This window comes from Mus musculus, chromosome X (assembly GCF_000001635.26).
Source record: "Mus musculus strain C57BL/6J chromosome X, GRCm38.p6 C57BL/6J".
NCBI lineage: Eukaryota > Metazoa > Chordata > Mammalia > Rodentia > Muridae > Mus > Mus musculus.
The window spans coordinates 71,811,666-71,830,471 of NC_000086.7; the positions used below are offsets into that span (position 1 = coordinate 71,811,666).

General features: G+C 40.0%; 1 protein-coding gene across 4 annotated transcripts; it reads left to right on the forward strand.

Moving 5' to 3' along the window:
- Positions 1 to 1,086: 1,086 nt before the first annotated feature.
- Positions 1,087 to 13,041, forward strand: Vma21 (VMA21 vacuolar H+-ATPase homolog (S. cerevisiae)). Of its 4 annotated transcripts, none has more exons than XM_006528261.4 (4): positions 1,087 to 1,283; positions 4,806 to 5,034; positions 8,403 to 8,512; positions 9,140 to 13,041. In XM_006528261.4, the coding sequence occupies exons 1-4, from the start codon at positions 1,280 to 1,282 to the stop codon at positions 9,280 to 9,282; spliced, it is 486 nt and encodes a 161-aa protein (XP_006528324.1). In that variant the 5' UTR covers positions 1,087 to 1,279; the 3' UTR covers positions 9,283 to 13,041. The 4 variants fall into 4 exon arrangements, with proteins under 4 accessions (XP_006528324.1, NP_001277710.1, NP_001277709.1 ...); NM_001290781.1 differs by lacking the exon at positions 1,087 to 1,283 and adding an exon at positions 4,415 to 4,669; NM_001290780.1 differs by lacking the exons at positions 1,087 to 1,283; positions 4,806 to 5,034 and adding an exon at positions 5,093 to 5,402.
- The last annotated feature ends 5,765 nt before the right edge of the window (positions 13,042 to 18,806 follow it).

Genomic DNA, 18,806 nt, shown 5'->3' on the forward strand with positions numbered 1-18,806 from the left:
TTTTCAAAATCCGAAGAAACACAATCTTACAGCAAACTACCTGCCTCTCTGGTTTCTACAATCTTTCTACTCCCTTCTTTTTGTTATCTTCAAATCCTGTGTATCCTAGCCTGGCCTCTAACTCACCATCCTCCTGTCAGGCCATTAGGATTTAATGCTTACTCAGTACGTTTTAGTTGTTTGTTTCTCTTTTCCACGTTCCTCATGTGGTTTTTCTAGATTGGGAGATTTTATGTTTAATCTCATTTCCCCAAACAGCATGTATGAATACACAAGCACACAGACACACAAGGAGACACAGTACCCCATGCCCTCACTCCTGGAGAAGCACACTCCCATATTTGCATTCACACACATTTGTGCACTCCCCTTAACCTTTTCCCTCTTGGAAGTGGATCTCTTCTTCCCAGTACTGGAGCCAGAGGGGCAGCTGGAAGAGCAAGGATACACAGTACCCCATGCCCTCACTCTTGGAGAAGCACACTCCCATATTAGCATTCACACACATTTGTGCACTCCCCTTATCCTTTCACCCCTTGGAAGTGGATCTCTTCTTCCCAGGACTGGAGCCAGAGGGGCAGCTGGAAGAGAAAGGCCATAAGCAGGCAGCTGGTGTGCTTAGTCTGTTATGCTCCCCTCCCCTCTCTGACCTGGTGATGGAATCCAGGGCTTTGCTCTCACACTAAGCACGTCCTCTACCACGCCCTCTACCACAGAGCAGCCCTCCAGCCCTGTCTTTTACTATCAGTGATCAAAACACTGACTCACCCTTGTCATGCTTCTAAGTTTCTTTTTCCCGTGGCATCCACAGTTTTTCTTTTTCTGGAGTCTGGGGTGGTGGAAAAGGAAAAGAAAAACACCCTAAGATTTCTCACATCCATTCAATGTACTTAATTTATTCAGTCAATGTTGGGAATGTAGCCTCCTCCTGGAGTGAGTGGGGGTTGGGAACCAAGATCACACTCTGAGGTGCACTGGCCTCAGGGCTCGAAGACTTCCTGAGAAGAGTTTCTGGGAAGGCTTTTGCCAGAAGCATGCTCTGCTGAGGCCCAATCAGAGCTGCCCTGCCCTTCCCTCCTAGGTGTTTCAGAAGACCTCCAGGAAATCGGAATCTAGACTCTAGTTCAGTGCCTGAACTAGAGGAGCTCTGTCATCAGAACCCACTGCCTCTGGTCTCCAGGAGCCCTGGATCAGCTCTCCCAAGGAACAACCTTCTGCCTTTTGTTCTGCCCACAGGCCATCATCATCTCCTCAGCACTCAGCCTTCGCCTGCCAGAGCATGGGTATATATCTGTTGGGTTGTGGCTTTGTCGTAATGCTTCTCTTCCAGTTTCCGCAGTCACACTTCTAGTACTGTGGGAGGTGCTTCTGAAAGCACTTGGGCCAGGATCTTTGAACTTTCAACTGGCAGCTAGAGTCTTGCCACCCCATGTGGACAGACTTTTTCTTAGGATGCTGTTATAGAACTTGGGGGTCCTCCCTGCTACCAATCTTTAATAAGCCAATTAATAATGGAAAGCAGAAAAGGGAGAGTTATTCAATGTGGTCCCATTGAGAGAAGATGGACAAAGTGATGGAGTGAAACCCTCAAGTTTGTTTTGTGGTTTCGGGAGTGAGATTAAAATTCAAATAGAAGGACAGTGTATGCATATTTAAGTGTGGCCGTGCCCTCTTGTTCCCCATTGAAACATCTTGGTCTAGGCTTCTTAGTCTCAGTGTGTAAGGTAATCTGACAAGTTGTTAGATAAATTCTCCCCCTGGTTGTGGCCTTTTCTTTCTCTCAGCATGAGTTTCCTGGGGGAAATTCTAGAGTTTATTTAAGGCCTTACTTCCCCTTGCCTCCAGAGTCTCAATCTTGTGTATACTCTGGATTTTCCATAAAACTACCTTGTCCAGCTCTGAGTTACACACAGTTAAGCTGGGATCTTAGGTCTAAGAAGGTAGTTCTTTTTTCCTATCATATCCTTTCCTCCTTTTAATTTTGGTCTAGAAGTTGAACTATGCTTTTTCTTCAAAGGGTGTATTTTATGAGTGTGTATTTTCAGAAAACAAGGTTCCCACTGTCCATTAGAAGTGTTAGAAACAAACAAACAAAACACCAATAAGCTCAGCATTGCACAATGGAACACACAAACAAAGGGAAAGTGGCTCAGCAAGACAACCTCCTTTGCAAAAGGATGCACCTAGACCCAACCCTGAGTAGCAAGCATACTGGGGCCCAAGATGCCTCCTGTCTTTTCTTGCTGACTAGGTGGTGATTGAGGTTTACCCCATTGCTAGCAGTTCAACTTCTCAGTCTGAGACAATTGGCTAATTGGCACAAATGGGAAGGAGAAGTTTCAGGAAGTATGAGTCCTTGTTGGACTAACTACATTTGATAAGACAAACACTAACAAATGGACCCCCACTCCTCACACGAAGACGCCAGGGCAGCGTCTTTATTTCCCACTGATTCTGTTGTTGACCATATGGTTGAATTTTTGTTGTCCTCACATCTCAGTTTTTGAAATGCCATATTGTGTAGACATAGACTCAAAAAATACTAATTGATCTTTCAGGTATTGCTGTCTCATCCAAAGCCACAGGGGGAACTCCAAATGGAGCTGTGTGAGCGTAAGGCTTTGTGGAACAGTCCTACAAATTAGGGGGCAGCTCAAAACTTGAGTGTATTTGCATACTTTCTTTGCTACTTGGTTAATACCAGTGGCATTTACAATAATATTGTGCAGAAGGTACTAGACCAAGAGTTAGGAACTATAAATTCTCTAATTACATCAACCCAAGAAATTTGGGGTAAGTCATTTCCCTAAATAGTTCTCAGTTTTCTCAAAAATAGTGAATACTTGGCAAATGTTTGAGAATCATTTCCTGATTCTAGGGGAAATAATGATGTCACTACTATCCTTTCCTTCCTTGTGACCATGCCACACCTCAGCATATGACCTTATTTGGAAATATTGTTGGTCCAAAATATAATTACTTATGATACTGTCATATATAGGGTAGTCCTCTAATGCAATCGAATTGGTGTCCTTATGAATACAGGGCGTTTGAACACAGACAGGCAGAGATCAGGATGTCACTTGTACAACCCAAAATGCTAAGGGAGAAGCACAGAACGACTCCATCTTTTTCTAGTAGAGCTCAGAACTAACCTGGAGAACACCTCCATCTTAGACATCTAGGAGTGGGAAATGATTAACATGTTGTTTAAACAACAGTCCAGGTTGTGGTCCTTTGTTATCGTGATCTTGGCAAAGATTAATACATCTACATTGTTTTTGCGGCCACAACTCAGTTGTTTAACATATATTGTCTAAAATTGGGTACATACAATCATTCTTTTCACATTCATATTTTAAAGATTTATTCTATCAAGTATACTACAGCATATTTTAGGTTTTAGTAATGGTCTTTCCATTTACCCTGTAGATGAACAGGATTACTTTGTCAGTGTGACAAAATTTATGCCTCAAGTCAAATAATGTGATGTTTTAGTTGTTGAAGTTCATTAGATTTTTAGAACTAACAAAACTTGTTCTCAGAATACCCATTATTAAGTTTATGGGTTCTCCGGGGGTTTAAGGACCATGGGGTGCTAAGCAAGTTCAGGAATCAGGAAAGTGTTCCGGCAAAGAGCCCTACCTCATCATGTCTGGTGGTATAGATCTGGAATCCCAGCCACCTGGGAGGCTGAGACAGAAGAATTGAGTCCAAAACCTGCTAGGCTGTGGACTGAGTTCAAGGCTGGCTTGAGTGAGTGAGACCCTATGTCAAATTTTAAAAGGGGATGGGGAGTTCTGGGAGTAGTTGTTCAGTAGCAGAGCACACATCCAGCATGCTACAGAGATCCTGGTTTCCATCTCCATCACCCCTCCATGCCCTCTCCCTCCCTCCTCCCCCTCCCCCTCTCTTGCTTTCACTCCAAATCAACATAGACAATAATTTAGGATTTATGGAACATGCTACTTATGTTGCATCTACCCAATATTAAAGTTGTAGAGACAATGCAAATGAATATGCATGACTCAGTTCCAAACGTTCTAATTATGAATATTAAAATTCAAATGGCTTTTCTGAGTCGTTTCTGAGATCTTTGACATTTTCTTACCCCTCAGAAGAGAGAAAACTTGGCTACAGGCCCCATCTATTTGACTGGCTGCCCAGTGTGTCACGTGGAACACCCAGTTTTCCACGACCTGAGTTCATACATTAGGTTCACCTAAGGATCTGCATGAGGCCTAGAGAGGGGTTACTCCATTTCAACTGAAACGCAAGCTTCCTACTGCTCCATCAAGGCTGGCTTACTTGTCCTTTCAGATGTGCTTAGTATCCCGTGGTGCAGAAAATAGGTATGTGGTCAGCAGCCCTTTCCGGGCTTGACCATTTAAGGGCTGTCACAGTATTAGCAGCCAAAGGCAACCTAATTTTGTTAAGCCTGTCCTAGAGCTTACACACCCTTTTCTGTTGGTGCCTCTCGGGTTGCCTGGGAGCTTAGGCCCATCTGTCCTTACTATTTTGAGTCCCTGTTGTCTCATTGGCGGCTTTCTGAACAGCTGCAAAACATACTTTTAACACTAAGTGGAAGTTTGGGTCACCGGCTCCCACTGTGGAACAGTCACTCTCAGCAAGGGCTTTCAGCGAGAGTTCTCTAGTTTTACTGACTCCGGTGAGTGTTAAACTAACTTCTCTCAACTCCTTGCTAGATTGCCAAGGCGGGTAGGAATGAATGAGGTCTTTGCTTATGGGCTGGTGGAATAATGTGCACTGCTTTTTGTGTTATCGGAAACTGCTCGGTTGCCTAGCACCGCAGCCGACAGCTGGGTCGTCCTTTCCGCGGCTCCTCTACCTCGGGTCACCAGGCTCCCGTGACACCGCAAGCGGGACCGAGAGGCGAACGACAGGCACTGGGCCCGGAAGGACAATGCTGCGCGGAAAGTCCCGGCTCAACGTGGAGTGGCTAGGCTACTCGCCCGGCCTGCTCCTAGAGAATGATCCGCTGGCAGCGGGACGGACACCACGAACCCCCCGCGGGTAAGTCACGTGAGTGCTTGCAGCGTACCCGCGCCCGCGCGCGCTGCCCGCGCGTCACTACGCCGCGCCACGCGAGCGTGCTTCGGCAGGGGCACTTCCGGCGCGACCGGCCTAGACTGTCACCCTGTTAGCCGCCGCTGAGCCTCCGCTAACTACCCGGCGCCTGCTGCTGCCCTCCCGGCCACGCCATGGAGCGTCTTGATAAAGCAGCGCTCAATGCGCTGCAGCCTCCAGAGTTCAGGTATCCCTGAGTTCCGCTGGGCAACGGTGGCCGCTCGGCTCTGGCCTGGCGCTGGCCCCAGGGCAGGCAGGAGGCAGGGTGGGCTTGGGGACGACCCCTCCACGGGTCACCGCAGGCTGATGAAGAGGTAAAGTAGTTTGGAGCCTGCAGCTTCTGAGTGGCGGGCCCTCAGTTCACGCTTCCTTGCTCTTCCCCTCCCTGTTTGGCTGCTTTGCAGTCTTCCCCTTTGCCAGGTGGCTCTTTTGAGGATAGGCGCCCGGTCTCCTTTATCTTGGCGCTTGCGAGCCCCTACATCACATGGTTTTTTGTAAATATCTAGTGTGTGAATACAGTGGAGGCAGGCTCTGATGTGAGGTCACTTCTCTTGAGGGGAATCAATTAGTAGGATAAGGACTGGTGACTGAACAGAAAGAATGTGATAGTAGGCCTCTCTGAGGCAAGGGCCTGGGGAAGAAGTTAGCAGCCATTAATTGACATCATCAGATTTTTCTTAATTCTTAGTTTGGCTGACTACTTAAATTTTAACTTGAGAAGAAAAAGGAAGTTGAATTCACATAAGTGAATTTTGTGATCCAAGATCACAAAATTAGACCGCTGACAGGTCTCAGCAGCCCCTAGTCAGGTATAAAATAAGTCAACCAAATGACATTCATTGCTTTGTTTTATGTCACTGATACTACCTGACCTGATTTGTACCAGCAGAACCAACAGGTAAAGTGAGCTATGACTAGAAACTAAGAAGAAAATGGTCTAACTGCTAGGGGAAGGTGGGTAACTGCTTTTCTTGTAAGTTTTTTGCACACTTAACTTTGACTATCACTCATAGGCTTTGGATATTTTAGGTGGATATTTTGATCAGTAACAGACTGCAAATGTCTTCCATGGGATTGTATTATCTAGTGATATATCAGCCATTTTAGTTTGTATGGATATGCTCCGGGATGTTTGTGGAGTGGCAGAACCTTCTGAAAATGCATTTCTCAAAATATTTCACTATTTTTAAATGGGGGATAACTACTTAAACTACTGAAGTTATAAAAGAGAAAAGTCATTTTTTTAAAAAGTTTAAGTTAGAGAAGAGTAAGAATGTATTGAAAATAATAGACCATAAATTAATAACATATGAACATACAGGGTGTGGGGACCTGGATGTTAATATATAGAAAAGATTATATTTACACGATGGAACTATGGTTTTGTTCACACTAATATTTTTATTATGTTGTATCATTTTAATAAGTGTTTATAAAATTATTTTTAAGCTTTATTGTTTTAAATTGTGTGTGTGTGCATGTGCGTGCATGTGTGTATGTGTGTGTGTGTGTGTGTGTGTGTGTGTGTGTGATTCAGGTTCATTAAGGAGGTCAGAGGCATTGTTGGATCCTCTGAATCCGAAGTTAAAGCAGTTGTGAGCTGCCTGACATCAGTGCTGGGAATGGAACTTGGGTTCTCTGGAAGAAAAGTATGACTGAGCCATCTCTCTGGCCCATCCTTGTAAAAATTATACCAGATAGTAGATACTTAAGAGAGATAATTTAAAAAACACACTAGTTGTAGTGGCATAGACCTCTTAAAACTACCTATTGGGAAATCCGAGGCAGAAGGATCATCATTTCAAGGCCTGCTTAGGCTACAGAATGAGTTCTAGGCTAACATGGGCAACTTAATGAAATTCAGTCTCTAAAGGTAAATAAGAAGAGCTTGAGAAGTAGCCACATGGTAGAGCATTTGCCTAACATATATGTAGCTCAGTAATGGTAGAATATAGTAGAAGGTAATACATTTAGGTACCAAGAGATAATCTTAGAATGTTTTCTTCTACCAGTGTACTGCCCATGACAATCAATATAAGAGTAAGATTTTATTTCTCCCACTTATACAAGGACTGATTAACCCAGAAAACTTGCTAATACAATGTAGTTTTATGAGATATAATTTTCATGTATATTAGCTGTTTAAACTTAATAGCCTTGTGTCTGCTTTATTGTAATTTGACATACAGTTCCATATTTTCTGCCCCTATCCATAGTTGCCAGTGTTTATTTTTTCTATAGATTTGGTCATTTTTAATATATATATACATACATACACACATACATACATATATAATTGTGGAATATGACTACCTTGATTGTTTGCGCATATATACACCCACCCTAACACACATTTCACTGTCTCTCTCTTTCACACACACATACAAATTAAGAAGTGGCTGCGTCTGTCTAGAATACTTAGCCATGACTGGAGTGTCTAGACGGACTTTTGTTTGTTGATGGAACTTTTTACTGTCAGATTTTTCCTCTTCCCTGTCTATCAGAATAGTTTAAAATACATTTCTATTTTCTAGGATTTTGGTTGATTTTTCCATCACACTTTTAAAAAGTAATCACATTAAAGGAAACACAATTGTTTAAATGATGAAGTATTCCAAAAAGAATGCCTTGTTTTTTGTGAAAATGCATTTCTCTGCAATTTCAGACTAGCTTCAAATTATGCAAACTAAGCAGTAATGCTAACTATGGGTTTTACATCTAGTCTTTAAAAAACACTGTGTTCTATACCCTTCCTATCATCATACTTTGGCTCAAACCAGAGGACTATACCAGAAATAAACCAGAAAAGACAGATGTATTCTAGAATCAAACTGATTCTATTTTCAGTTGTTTAAATGATGAAATATTCAAAAAGAATGCCTTGTTTATTGTGAAAATGCATTTCTCTGCTTTATTTGGAGTCTCCTGGAATAGCCATTAATTGTCTTCTTGGTTTACTCTCACCCTGCTGTATGTTCTATGAAGCCCTAACTAGGTGTTGAATCAGTTTGATTCTAGAATACATCTGTCTTTTCTGCTTTATTTCTGGTATAGTCCTCTGGTTTGAACAGAAGTGTGTATAGTCCTTGGGGAGGAGCTGTTTGATTGCAAATGGGTTTGGGTTTTTTTGATATAATGTTTAGAGGCTTGTGTGCCTGCATATCAATCTCAGGATCTGACTTGGGTGCACACATGCGCATGCTTGTCTCTTTGCCGCGTTCTGGATTGCAGAAGCTATTTGCTCAGAATTCTTTTATCTTCAGGATTTTTGTATTTGGATATGGTTTGTGAAAATTGTGTTCACTTTCTTCCAGAAATGAAAACTCTTTAGCTGCAACCCTGAAGACACTGCTGTTCTTCACAGCTTTAATGATCACGGTTCCTATCGGCTTGTATTTTACAACGAAAGCTTATATATTTGAAGGTAATCTTTACGTACTTTAAGATATTTTTATTTTCTAATTTATTCTGAGCTTTTATGAGTCCTTTTATTGTAAAACTTGTTTTCTTCTTCCTTTTGTGTAAGTTAAATATGTGGCCAATGACAGTTTGTATGCTTTGGTTGGCTGGGTGTGGTGCTGTATGCCTGTAATACTTGGGAGGACTGGGCTACATGAGACCCTGTCTTAAGAACAAAACAAAATTTTGGAGGATATTTATTACTTACACTGTATTGCTTTAAATGTTTTGCACAAATTCACCTAAAGAATCCCCACAACAATACTCTGAATTAATTAGAAGCATGGTACAAAAAGTGAATAATTGCAATCTGCACTACCAGTGGAAATGGGCGAAGAAAAGAGAAGAGTTGGTAATTAGTAATTCCGACTTTTGTGTCATGAGCACTGTCCTTCCATATGGCCTGCTTTGCTCTCTGCCTTAGGGTACAGGAGTTTTGTTTTGTTCCTGTATACTTTGGAACTGGGCTCCACGACTTGGTTGTAGTTTTCTGTAATGGTGTTCATCACAAACAGAATTCTTAGGTTTTGAATTTTGTAGTTTGGTAAGTAATAAGTGTGTAATAAAATGAAATATTCTCTTTTCTTGATAGGTGCCCTTGGAATGTCTAATAGAGACAGCTATTTTTATGCCGCAATTGTTGCTGTTGTTGCTGTTCATGTGGTTCTGGCCCTGTTTGTCTATGTGGCCTGGAATGAAGGCTCACGACAGTGGCGTGAAGGCAAACAGGATTAAAGTGACATCACCTTTTGATAGCATGAAATTTATTTTTGAATATGTTACATAATTCCGGGGTATTGATAATAAATACATTTGTTTGAATAAAGTTGAAAGAACATGTTAAAATCAGTCTTAAAGAGTCAGTCACATTTGGCTAAATTTTGACCCACCCAATAATATGGTTACTTTGAACTTTGAATCTCCATTTGCAAATGAAAATGTGGAAAAGTTGGAGAGGTACAGATGTATATGTTTCATGAGTTATCTCTTATCCTAGGGAGAATTTACATATCTTACAATAACAAAAATGATAGCAATGTGGCTTATACTTGCTTTTCAGTTTTATTTATTTGGGTATATTAAGAAATACTTCATGAAGCAAATCTAAATTCCCTTTTTTACTGAAGGACTTCGCTGGAATTACCAGGCTCTTGGGTTTGAGATTCTACTTTCCTTAAAAGTTACTTACATTGTAGGCATTTTAGTTAATCTGACTTTTAAGTCAGTGAGGAAAGATTGCTCTCACATTCCATTATTTCACAGGGAAAGTCACTGAAACCACACTATTCATGCAAAAGGGTGTAGGGTTACTGAGGACAGCCAACTGGGCTGACTGCCAGCATTGTGAATATCACACTATCATTGTGCCCTCACTTTGCTTTGAAATTAGGTTTCAGTTGCAAAGTTTATCGAAATTCCACTTAATTTGTTGTTCTAGGTTAAAATAGTTTTAGAATACCAAAATGTTCAGCATTTACAAATTGAGAGTCTATACAGGCTTGAAACATCACAATTCTTATGAGGTGTTCATGAAGTTGTTTTGTCTATTAATCCTTTTTTTAAATGACATCTCAGCTACATCCTGAGCATAAGCTATGTTCTAAGATAATCCTTAGAGTCTTTTTTTGATTAGAACAACCCTGCGCCTGAAAAAAAGCCCAGTTCCCTTGGTACCTTCAGTCTCTGGTCAGACAGACCTTTTGGTACTGTGTATGTGTATAAAAACGACGACCCCCAAATATTTATTTCTGATTAAAAGATAATATATTCTGGAAAACACTGGAAAATACATATAAAAATTAAAAAAGCAAAAAATTTCCCATAATGTTAACTACCTGCAGATTATCAGTAGTTTAGTTCACAACCCCTGTACAAGTACACTAAAACCTTGTTTTAAATTTAGATCTTGTCAACTTCACCAAAGAGCTGTTTGCAGTTTTTCAGATGTGTGGTAATTGCCCATTGCCTTACAAAGTATATACTATCTTTATTATTTTAAAATTCCCATTTCAATGTTTTCACCATAAAGAAATGTAAAAATTTGAGGTGATAACCTAGTTTAAATACTATATAACATGCATATCTCAAAACATTACATGGCACCCATAAGCGTGTATGCTTCTTGTTTTTATGTTAATTAAATTGAATTGTAAAAATGAAGAAATTTCAAATACCTGTTACTGATAATCCTAATATAATAAATGGCCCCTGCTTAAATATTTGCTATTATTGATTTGATGGTCTACTGTTATTTTCATGCTGTGGAACTAGACTAGAAAAATAGGTGATTGGATATAAAAATATGTGCTTGTGTTATGTTATTGTTATAAACAACAAGATTATTGTGATTTTAAAAAGATTGTTCTTAATTCTTAAATTTAACAGTTGTGTGTAGTTTAAATATATTTTAAAATGAGCATTCTAACCATGAGAGTCTTTATTTTGTAAAGACTGCAGTTTTTAGTATTATGATATTTGAGTCCTAGACATTGTGTGCTAGAGTTCTAGAGGGTTGGTTCCCTTATTAGGTGGCCTATTATATTTAGAATTGTCCACTCAGTTTCTTTTTATGTAATGCCAAGGCTTTTTTCTTATACTTTAGGAATATTGTACTATTTGTAAAATATACTGTTATTTTGTTTTATTTCAAACGTTTGCTAACTAATGGTACAGGTCTTTTAAAAAGTATTTTACCCAGGGATACATGTAAACACATGTAATTTTCCCTTGGCAATAAAGTACAATGTGTTTGACCATTAAAATATTCACACTGGTATTTAGAATTATTATAAAACTTGTTTTAAAGCATTTTTTCTAGGATTTTGACTGCTTACTTATGAGTTTGCTGCTGTTAGGTAACATTTTTTTAAGGTTTTTAACTAGTTTCCTCTTTCACAAAGTACATATTTCATGCTGTGTTAGAAGAAAAGCTACAGTTAACCTGTTAAGTGTTTTCCGGCGGAAACTGTTCACTGATGGTCAAAACCTGATTGTAATGGTGATCCCAGTTAGGGAGTATAACTTGAAGTGTCCTTGCAAGCTACTAATTTAACCCCACTTGCTGTAACAGTACTTTTCCCAACTTCTGATATGCCTTCCGAATAATCCTTTCAGTGCTAAAAAAATGGAAGGCTGCTGTAGGATGCATCTGGTATCACTGACTCTTTAAATGGATGCCATTTCACAGGTTAGAGTAGCATTCTGGTTTTCAATGATAGTAAAGAATTTTAAACCTGCTATTCAAAGTAACTGCGTATTTCATGGGAATCTAATAGTAACTATAACTTGAAGTTTACATGAGAAAAGTCATAGTGAACCGGTTATGGTGTTCCATTATTTTAGGAAGCAGATGTAGGAGGATTAGGAGTTTAAGACCACCCTGGACTTCATGAGACCCTATATCAAAAGAACAGCAGCAACAACAAAAGCTACAAAAACAATTTGACTTAATAATAATAAAAAAAAGCAACTAATGGGCTTGTGCTTATTTTCATATAAATCTTTTGTAGACAGGACATTCAAATGGGTAAGTGAAAGTATACAAGGAAGATGTAACCAAGGAAGGCTGATGCTGGAGGTGTGCGAAAGAAAGGCTTGAGATCCGTTTTACATATATCCAGTGTATCTCCAGACAGTTTGTATTTAGTGTGTAAGTATAGTAAATCTGTAGACAAAGTGTTCAGCGATGGTACAGTATTTGTCACTTGTCTTCAGTTAATAGCAGGTTTCTTTACTACGTTATTCACTAGTGAAACACACAGCTATTCAGATTTTGCTCCTAAAATTTATTTTTAACAGACTTGTGCTATAGTGTAGCTTGACAACATTTTTTATCCCAGGAGAATGGAGTTACCTTAAAATAAATTACTTTCAGAGATACTGGAAATTTACTCATCAATGCATAACCTGTGAATTTCTTAACTCCATTCCTTTACAGACGTCTAGAATCTTTCCATATCGCTGCCGGCCACACTTTTAAACCTGTGTTAATTGCTATGTGTGCTTGAAGTATCTGTTCTTTTAAAGATGTTCTTTAAGTCATATTGTCAGTTTTACAATCTAGTCTTCCTTCCATGTTTGGTGAAATCTCACTGAACAGGAATAATAGCAATAACTAACAACATCTGCACAGCACCTTACAGTTTGCAGAGAACGTTCACATATTCTTGTCTGAGTTTTGCATAGTGAACATGTCACAGAGATGTCCCTTGATGTCAATGCTAAGTGTTAGAATGTTCAGTCACAGTGTCACTGGCCTTGCTGCGGCACTGATTAGCACACTGACGGGTGGGGGGAGGGGGGCGTGCCGATGTGCTGTCTGTAAAGCTGCGTCATCACAACGGGGCCTGGATAGCTTAGCCACTTGCTTCAGACTGACTTGTTAAGTGATGCTTTTCTACTCTACCTGAATGGCTTTTGTAGTCAGTATATTGTAGCCTGTAATTTATATTAATTTACCATTTGTTGTCATTAAAAAAAGTGTCTGTAATGCTACTGTGCTGTGTCCTCATTCGGTGAATATTGTTACATTAACCTCTGGTTTTTAAAAAAATCTTTGTGAGCTTGTTTCTGCTTATACTGTAGAATATGTCCAGATGTCAGTTTTTAAATGTGTGTTTGCTTCTCTGTGTGTCATATAGCATAAGTGTAGAGCTGTCAAGGAGGTTTAGTATATCCCATGTAGGTAGAGTGGAGATATTTGGGGTGTGTTGGGGTACTGATGTAGAAGGACTGGTTATATTCCAAGTAGGTGGACCAGTTAGAACTGATATGGGGTTAGGGTAAGGAAAGCTTGCCTCAGTCAAGTGGAATTTTACACACCTATAACCTCAGCAGGTGAAGGAAGAGCAGATGTTCAACTTCATCCTGAGCTGCATAAGAAGTATGAGGCCTATTCGTGCTACATTTCTGTTTGAAAACACAAGTTATCTTGTAGGTTTTGGGGAGTAAATAGATTTAAAATACCACTAAAGGAATAAGGTTGAAAATACATGAGACTTATTAAAGGTGAGAAGAGAATTACTGGAGACCTTCAGCATGTTCGGCATTACACACATGCACACACGCGCGCGCGCGCACACACACACACACACGTGCCTTTGACTAGTTTTCTGCATCTTGTTTATTGCACTGGCTGCAGCTCCTTTTGGTGCTCCCGAGGACTCCAGCTAATTCTTAGTAATAAATACCACCCCATTCCAGCTACCATTTGAAATGTCTCAGTTTCAAAAGTATAGATAATGAGCTGTCCAGGGAGCTCAGGAGACCGACAGGTAATAGCACTGTAGAAACCAAAGCGTGCTGCTTCTATGGTGACTGGAACTCGACTGTGGAATGGAATTAAAAATAACCAATTGTGCAAATGTAACATAGACCTTTAACTCCAGACCTCCGAGGGTGCAGCCTGGAAATTATGGACAAGTTAGTTGGCCTAAATGTGCTTGTGAAGGAACTTGCTAAAAGATATGCATTTTAAAATGTGGGACTTGATGTTTAAAACATGACTATAAAATGTTCATTCAGGGTTCTGTGGGCCCAGCAACAAGCTGTGTTGGACACATTTTCATATCAATGTACTTTGGAGCATGGAACAAATGTTAATGTGGGGACAGAACAAGGCCAAATGGTGGGACCATCCCTTAGTGAACTCAGATCTGTGTGAGAACTCTGCCTTAAGAAGTAGAAAGATAGTAATACAATCTCCCTGTACCAAATTCCATCAGTTTTGACTCAGGAAGAGAACTAAATGGTTAGAGCAGGGTTGTGAAGTTCTTTCTTCTATTTGTACCTATGAGATTGTTTCTGGGACTCTGTACTTAGCTCTGAAGCCCTATAGCACCTCATTTTCCAGCCCCCCTCTTTTGTATCACCTCCACATCTGCATATATTTGTACATCTCAGGTCTCTCATGTAAACTGGCAGAGTGTTTACATAGAATGAACACACCATCCTTTTTGTACACATTGTCACCTGTAGACTTCTCATAATGCCTAATACAATGCAAATTATATGTAAGTAGATGTCATATAGTAGTATTTCTATATTGTATGGGGTATGATATAAAAAAATCTGTCCAGGGAATAAATAAATTGATGGAGAAAAAAAAAGAGCCCCAAAATATTTGGATTCATCAATAACTGGAATGCATTATCTAGTGAACTAATGAGCATCTGAATCAAGTGATCTCAAAGGTCCTTCAAACCTAAAAATTAATGACTTAGGAACTTTGAGACCTAATTGACGTAAAGAGAACCACTATTAATCTGGTACAAATAGCTTTTCACTATTTTTCATACAAATGAACACATTATTTATTCAGACTCTACATATTTTTCTTATTCTTTCTATGTCATACTGAATGATTTTTCATGTAAGGCAGTATTTTCTGTATAATTAAATAATTTTTATAAACTTTTCATAGACCACATGGCATAGATTCCCTAGCTCCCTTCTTTTTTTCTTACATTTGTTCATGTGATAAACATTCATATTGTAACTTCAGCAAAAATGGACTCATAGTTAAGAAGAACAGATTGGTAAATCATTAAAAAAAGATCAAAGTAAATAAAACTAAAAAAATCCCTTACCAGTACAGTTATAATTATCCAATAATTAATATCAGTGACTGATTAAATACATAGACATGTAAGCCATATATATATGGAGGGCCAGCTACATATCTGTAGCTTCTAGTTAGAGACACAGTCCTCTTCTACCACTCTTTTCTCTATCTTTTTAAAAAAAATTTTATTGGATATTTTATTTATTTACATTTCAAATGTTATCCCCTTTCCTGGTTTCCCCTCCAGAACCTCCCGATTCTACCCTGCCTCCTTCTATGAGGGTGCTCACCCACCCACCCACCCACCCACTCCCGCCTCCCTGCCCTGGCTTTCTTCTACACTGGGGCATGGAGCCTTCCCAGGACCAAGGGCTTCTCCTCCCATTGATGTCCAACTAGGCCATCCTTTGCTACATATCTCTTTGTCCCCTTGAACCAACTAAAAGTAAATGAGTAAATTAGCAAATGGGGAAATAGTAGGAAGCCCAATAAATAAAGTAAGCCACTCTCCCCAAAGTTAAATCAGTATTTTCAAATGCGTTGGCTAAGGGGTTTGTGGAACTACCACTGTAGTTGACAGGAGATTCTAGTGTGGCCCAAGATCCCCCACCCTTACTCCTGCCTCTCTCTTCTTTACTCTATTTGAACACTGGTAGAATTCATACACAGAAACTCCATCCCATATTTATTTGGGATACCCGAGGTTGCTGTAACAAAGCAACACTCAGTGGGTTAAACAACTACAAAACCAGGCTGGGTGGCATGCTCTTATGATCCCAGTGTTCAGGAAGTGGAGTCAGGGGGACCAGAAGGTCAAGTTCATCTGAGGTTACATAGCAAGTTTAAGGACAGCCCAAGATACATGAGACCCCCCCTCTTTCACACACACACACACACACACACAGAGAGAGAGAGAGAGAGAGAGAGAGAGAGAGAACAACTATATTTCTTCACAATTCTATAGGCCATAATTATGTGATTAAGGTATGGGTAGGGCTGATTCTCCCTGGAGCCTCTCTCCTTGGCTTGCAGATGTTTGGTTTTTGTTGTTTTGTCCTCAAAGAAATATTTCTCTGTGTAAGATTATTCTAATCTCATGAGGATTCCTGTCATACTACATTAGGACCTTCCCTAAAAAATCCAAGATGAGCATGCATGAGAAGGACTCAACTTGGCATTCATTTATAGCCAACAGACAGAAAGCTCCAAGCCAGGAAATATGTGTAGTCTGTAAGCTGGAACCCCAATCTGTTTGATTTTTTGCATAGGTCATATGTTTCTCAAAACACAAATGACAATGACACAATGATGTGCTTCAGGCAAGTTGAGAGGGTAGCTTTAAGTCCTAAACAGACTTATATGCATTTCTGGTGTCTTCCTGGTCTAGACACAAGCATCATGTCATCTAAATTTTGCCCCCACTGTGTGTGCCTAGTGCTCATCTCTGGGACTGGAACAGATTAGATGTCAAATGCATGTACCAAGTAAGCAAAGGCCATTCTCTCCGTGGTCCAGCAGAGAATTCTCTTTCTCTCTCATTACTATGTGCTTTTTGTATTCTTGAGCCACTGAATGAACTGGTCCTGACCTGTAAGGCACACATGGTGAAGTGAATTTATTTTATGTATGCTCATACACTAGCTGTCTTCAGACACACCAGAAGAGGGCATCAGACCGCATTACAGATGGTTGCCACCACGTGGTTGCTAGGAATTAAACTCAGGACCTCTGGAAGAACAGTCAGTGTCCTTAACTGCTGAGCTATCTCTCCAGTCCTGAAAGCCTATTTTTAATGATAGTTCTTAAATGCTTTAACCTTCCTTTTAGCCCAGCACCCATCAAAGGTAGTGGAAAAGAAAGAATACCGGGGAAGTAGACCTGTTTAGAAAGGTTCTTTGGAGCAATTCCCATCTGTGTTGTCTGGAAATTGGCAGTTTCATTTATAGGTCAATAGCAGCAGCTAGATCCACTCACAAACACTTCACGGATACACCAGTAGTCCAGTTCAATAAAGTCTGGATAGCAAACACGAGTCAACATTGGTGGACTACCTAGCAGAGACAGCCAGGCCCCAGCCTTAACACACGTCAGCAGTAGGGATCAGGAGGGAGGTCAGGATAAATTCTAGGTTGTTCCTCACTAAATGAAGATGCAAGACCAACAACTGTTGCACAGCTAGCTCTACAACCAAGCCTAGCTCAGCCTCCCTCATTGTCCATAGAATCCTATTTATACCCTCAAAACATTCTGTGTCTTCCACAGGTTTTGCCTCGGCAGGTGCATCTGTCTCAGCTAATGTCACTCAGCCAATCCAGCCTGAGACAATGGAAGTGGCAAGAAACTGCAGCAAGCTACAGCATACCATTAGGAGTTTTTTGTTTGTTTTGTTTTGTTTTTTTTGTTTTGTTTTGTTTCTCTCTATGGAGTCTTGACAAATGGAGCTCAACTACACAATGTAAAGTGGACCAATACATGCATGTTGTTAGCAAAGAATCCTTCGTCACGTGTTCTTTCATGTGTTTGCTTTAGCAGAACATCCTCTCTCCTGTGTCTGCTTCAGTGAAACGTTCCTTCACGAGTCTGCCTTAGCCTTTCATCTGTGTCCACTTCAGCTAAACACTCCTTCACATGCTTGCCCTAGCAAAACACCATCCAACCAACTTTCCAAAGAACCCTTAAGTTTCCACTTCGGTGGTTCATTACTCCTCAAGAATGCCTCACTGGAAAGGTCCACCCAGTCATAACTGAAGTTCTGTCTCTTAGGAAAGCAAAAAATCCAGTCAAGTTGACAATGAAGATAAACTGTCACAATAAATAATTATGTTTATATTATTTGTATCACTTGCTTTCCTTATTAGTACTAAAACAGGTTTCCTTCTGATTATAACCATTGATAACTTTATGATGATAGCTTATAATATGACCAAAGTCCATTGAACAGATTTAAACTTTTAAACTTTAAATATTTATTATGCTATTATTATGTGCACATGTGAAAGTCAGCAGACAATGTGAAGGAGTCAGTTCTCTCTTTCTACCGTGTGGGTTCTAGAGATCAAACCTGGTCACCAGGCTTGCAGCGAGAGCCTTGCAAGCTTAGCCATCCTGCTAGCCCAGTAGGCAACTCATGGAGCAAGCTTTCTGAGCCCTGATCACATATTCAAGTGCATGTAATTAGTTAAACAAAATGAGAATTGATATGTTGAACAGTTACGGATATTTAATATGTGCTCTGTTAATGTGATTTTCTCTACTAACTAGGAATTTCTTAGCAGTAATTATTTTTCAAGATCTAAAAGAATTGAGCTTATAGTACAGGGAGTCACCATTTAACTCCTCTACCCCAGTTTTACCTTCATCAACATAAACGTACACTGACTGACACATCTTTACCATCCAAAGTGTACAGTTTGTATTAGGCTTCATTTTGTGGGTCTTAAAACATGTGTAATGATATGTTGCCACCATTATACTACCATGCCTCTTGTGTGGCTCATGTTCGTTCTTCCCTCCCTTTACCACTAATCATTTTATCTGCCTTTTCCAGTGGAATTGTATATAGCTGTAGTCATCTAGTATATCTGTAGTCTTCTCAGAGTGGCTTTTTTTTTACTTAGTGTTATGCAATGAAGCTTCTACCATATCTTTGTTATTTTATCACTGAATGATACCTCATGTCTGTACTGCCACAGATTAT

Bases quoted from the DNA above. Each gene is read 5' to 3' on its own strand.
- Vma21 (XM_006528261.4), top strand. The intron at 5,035-8,402 runs GTAAGTCACGTG...ACTTTCTTCCAG, and splicing joins ACACCACGAACCCCCCGCGG to AAATGAAAACTCTTTAGCTG. The intron at 8,513-9,139 runs GTAATCTTTACG...TTTTCTTGATAG, and splicing joins GAAAGCTTATATATTTGAAG to GTGCCCTTGGAATGTCTAAT.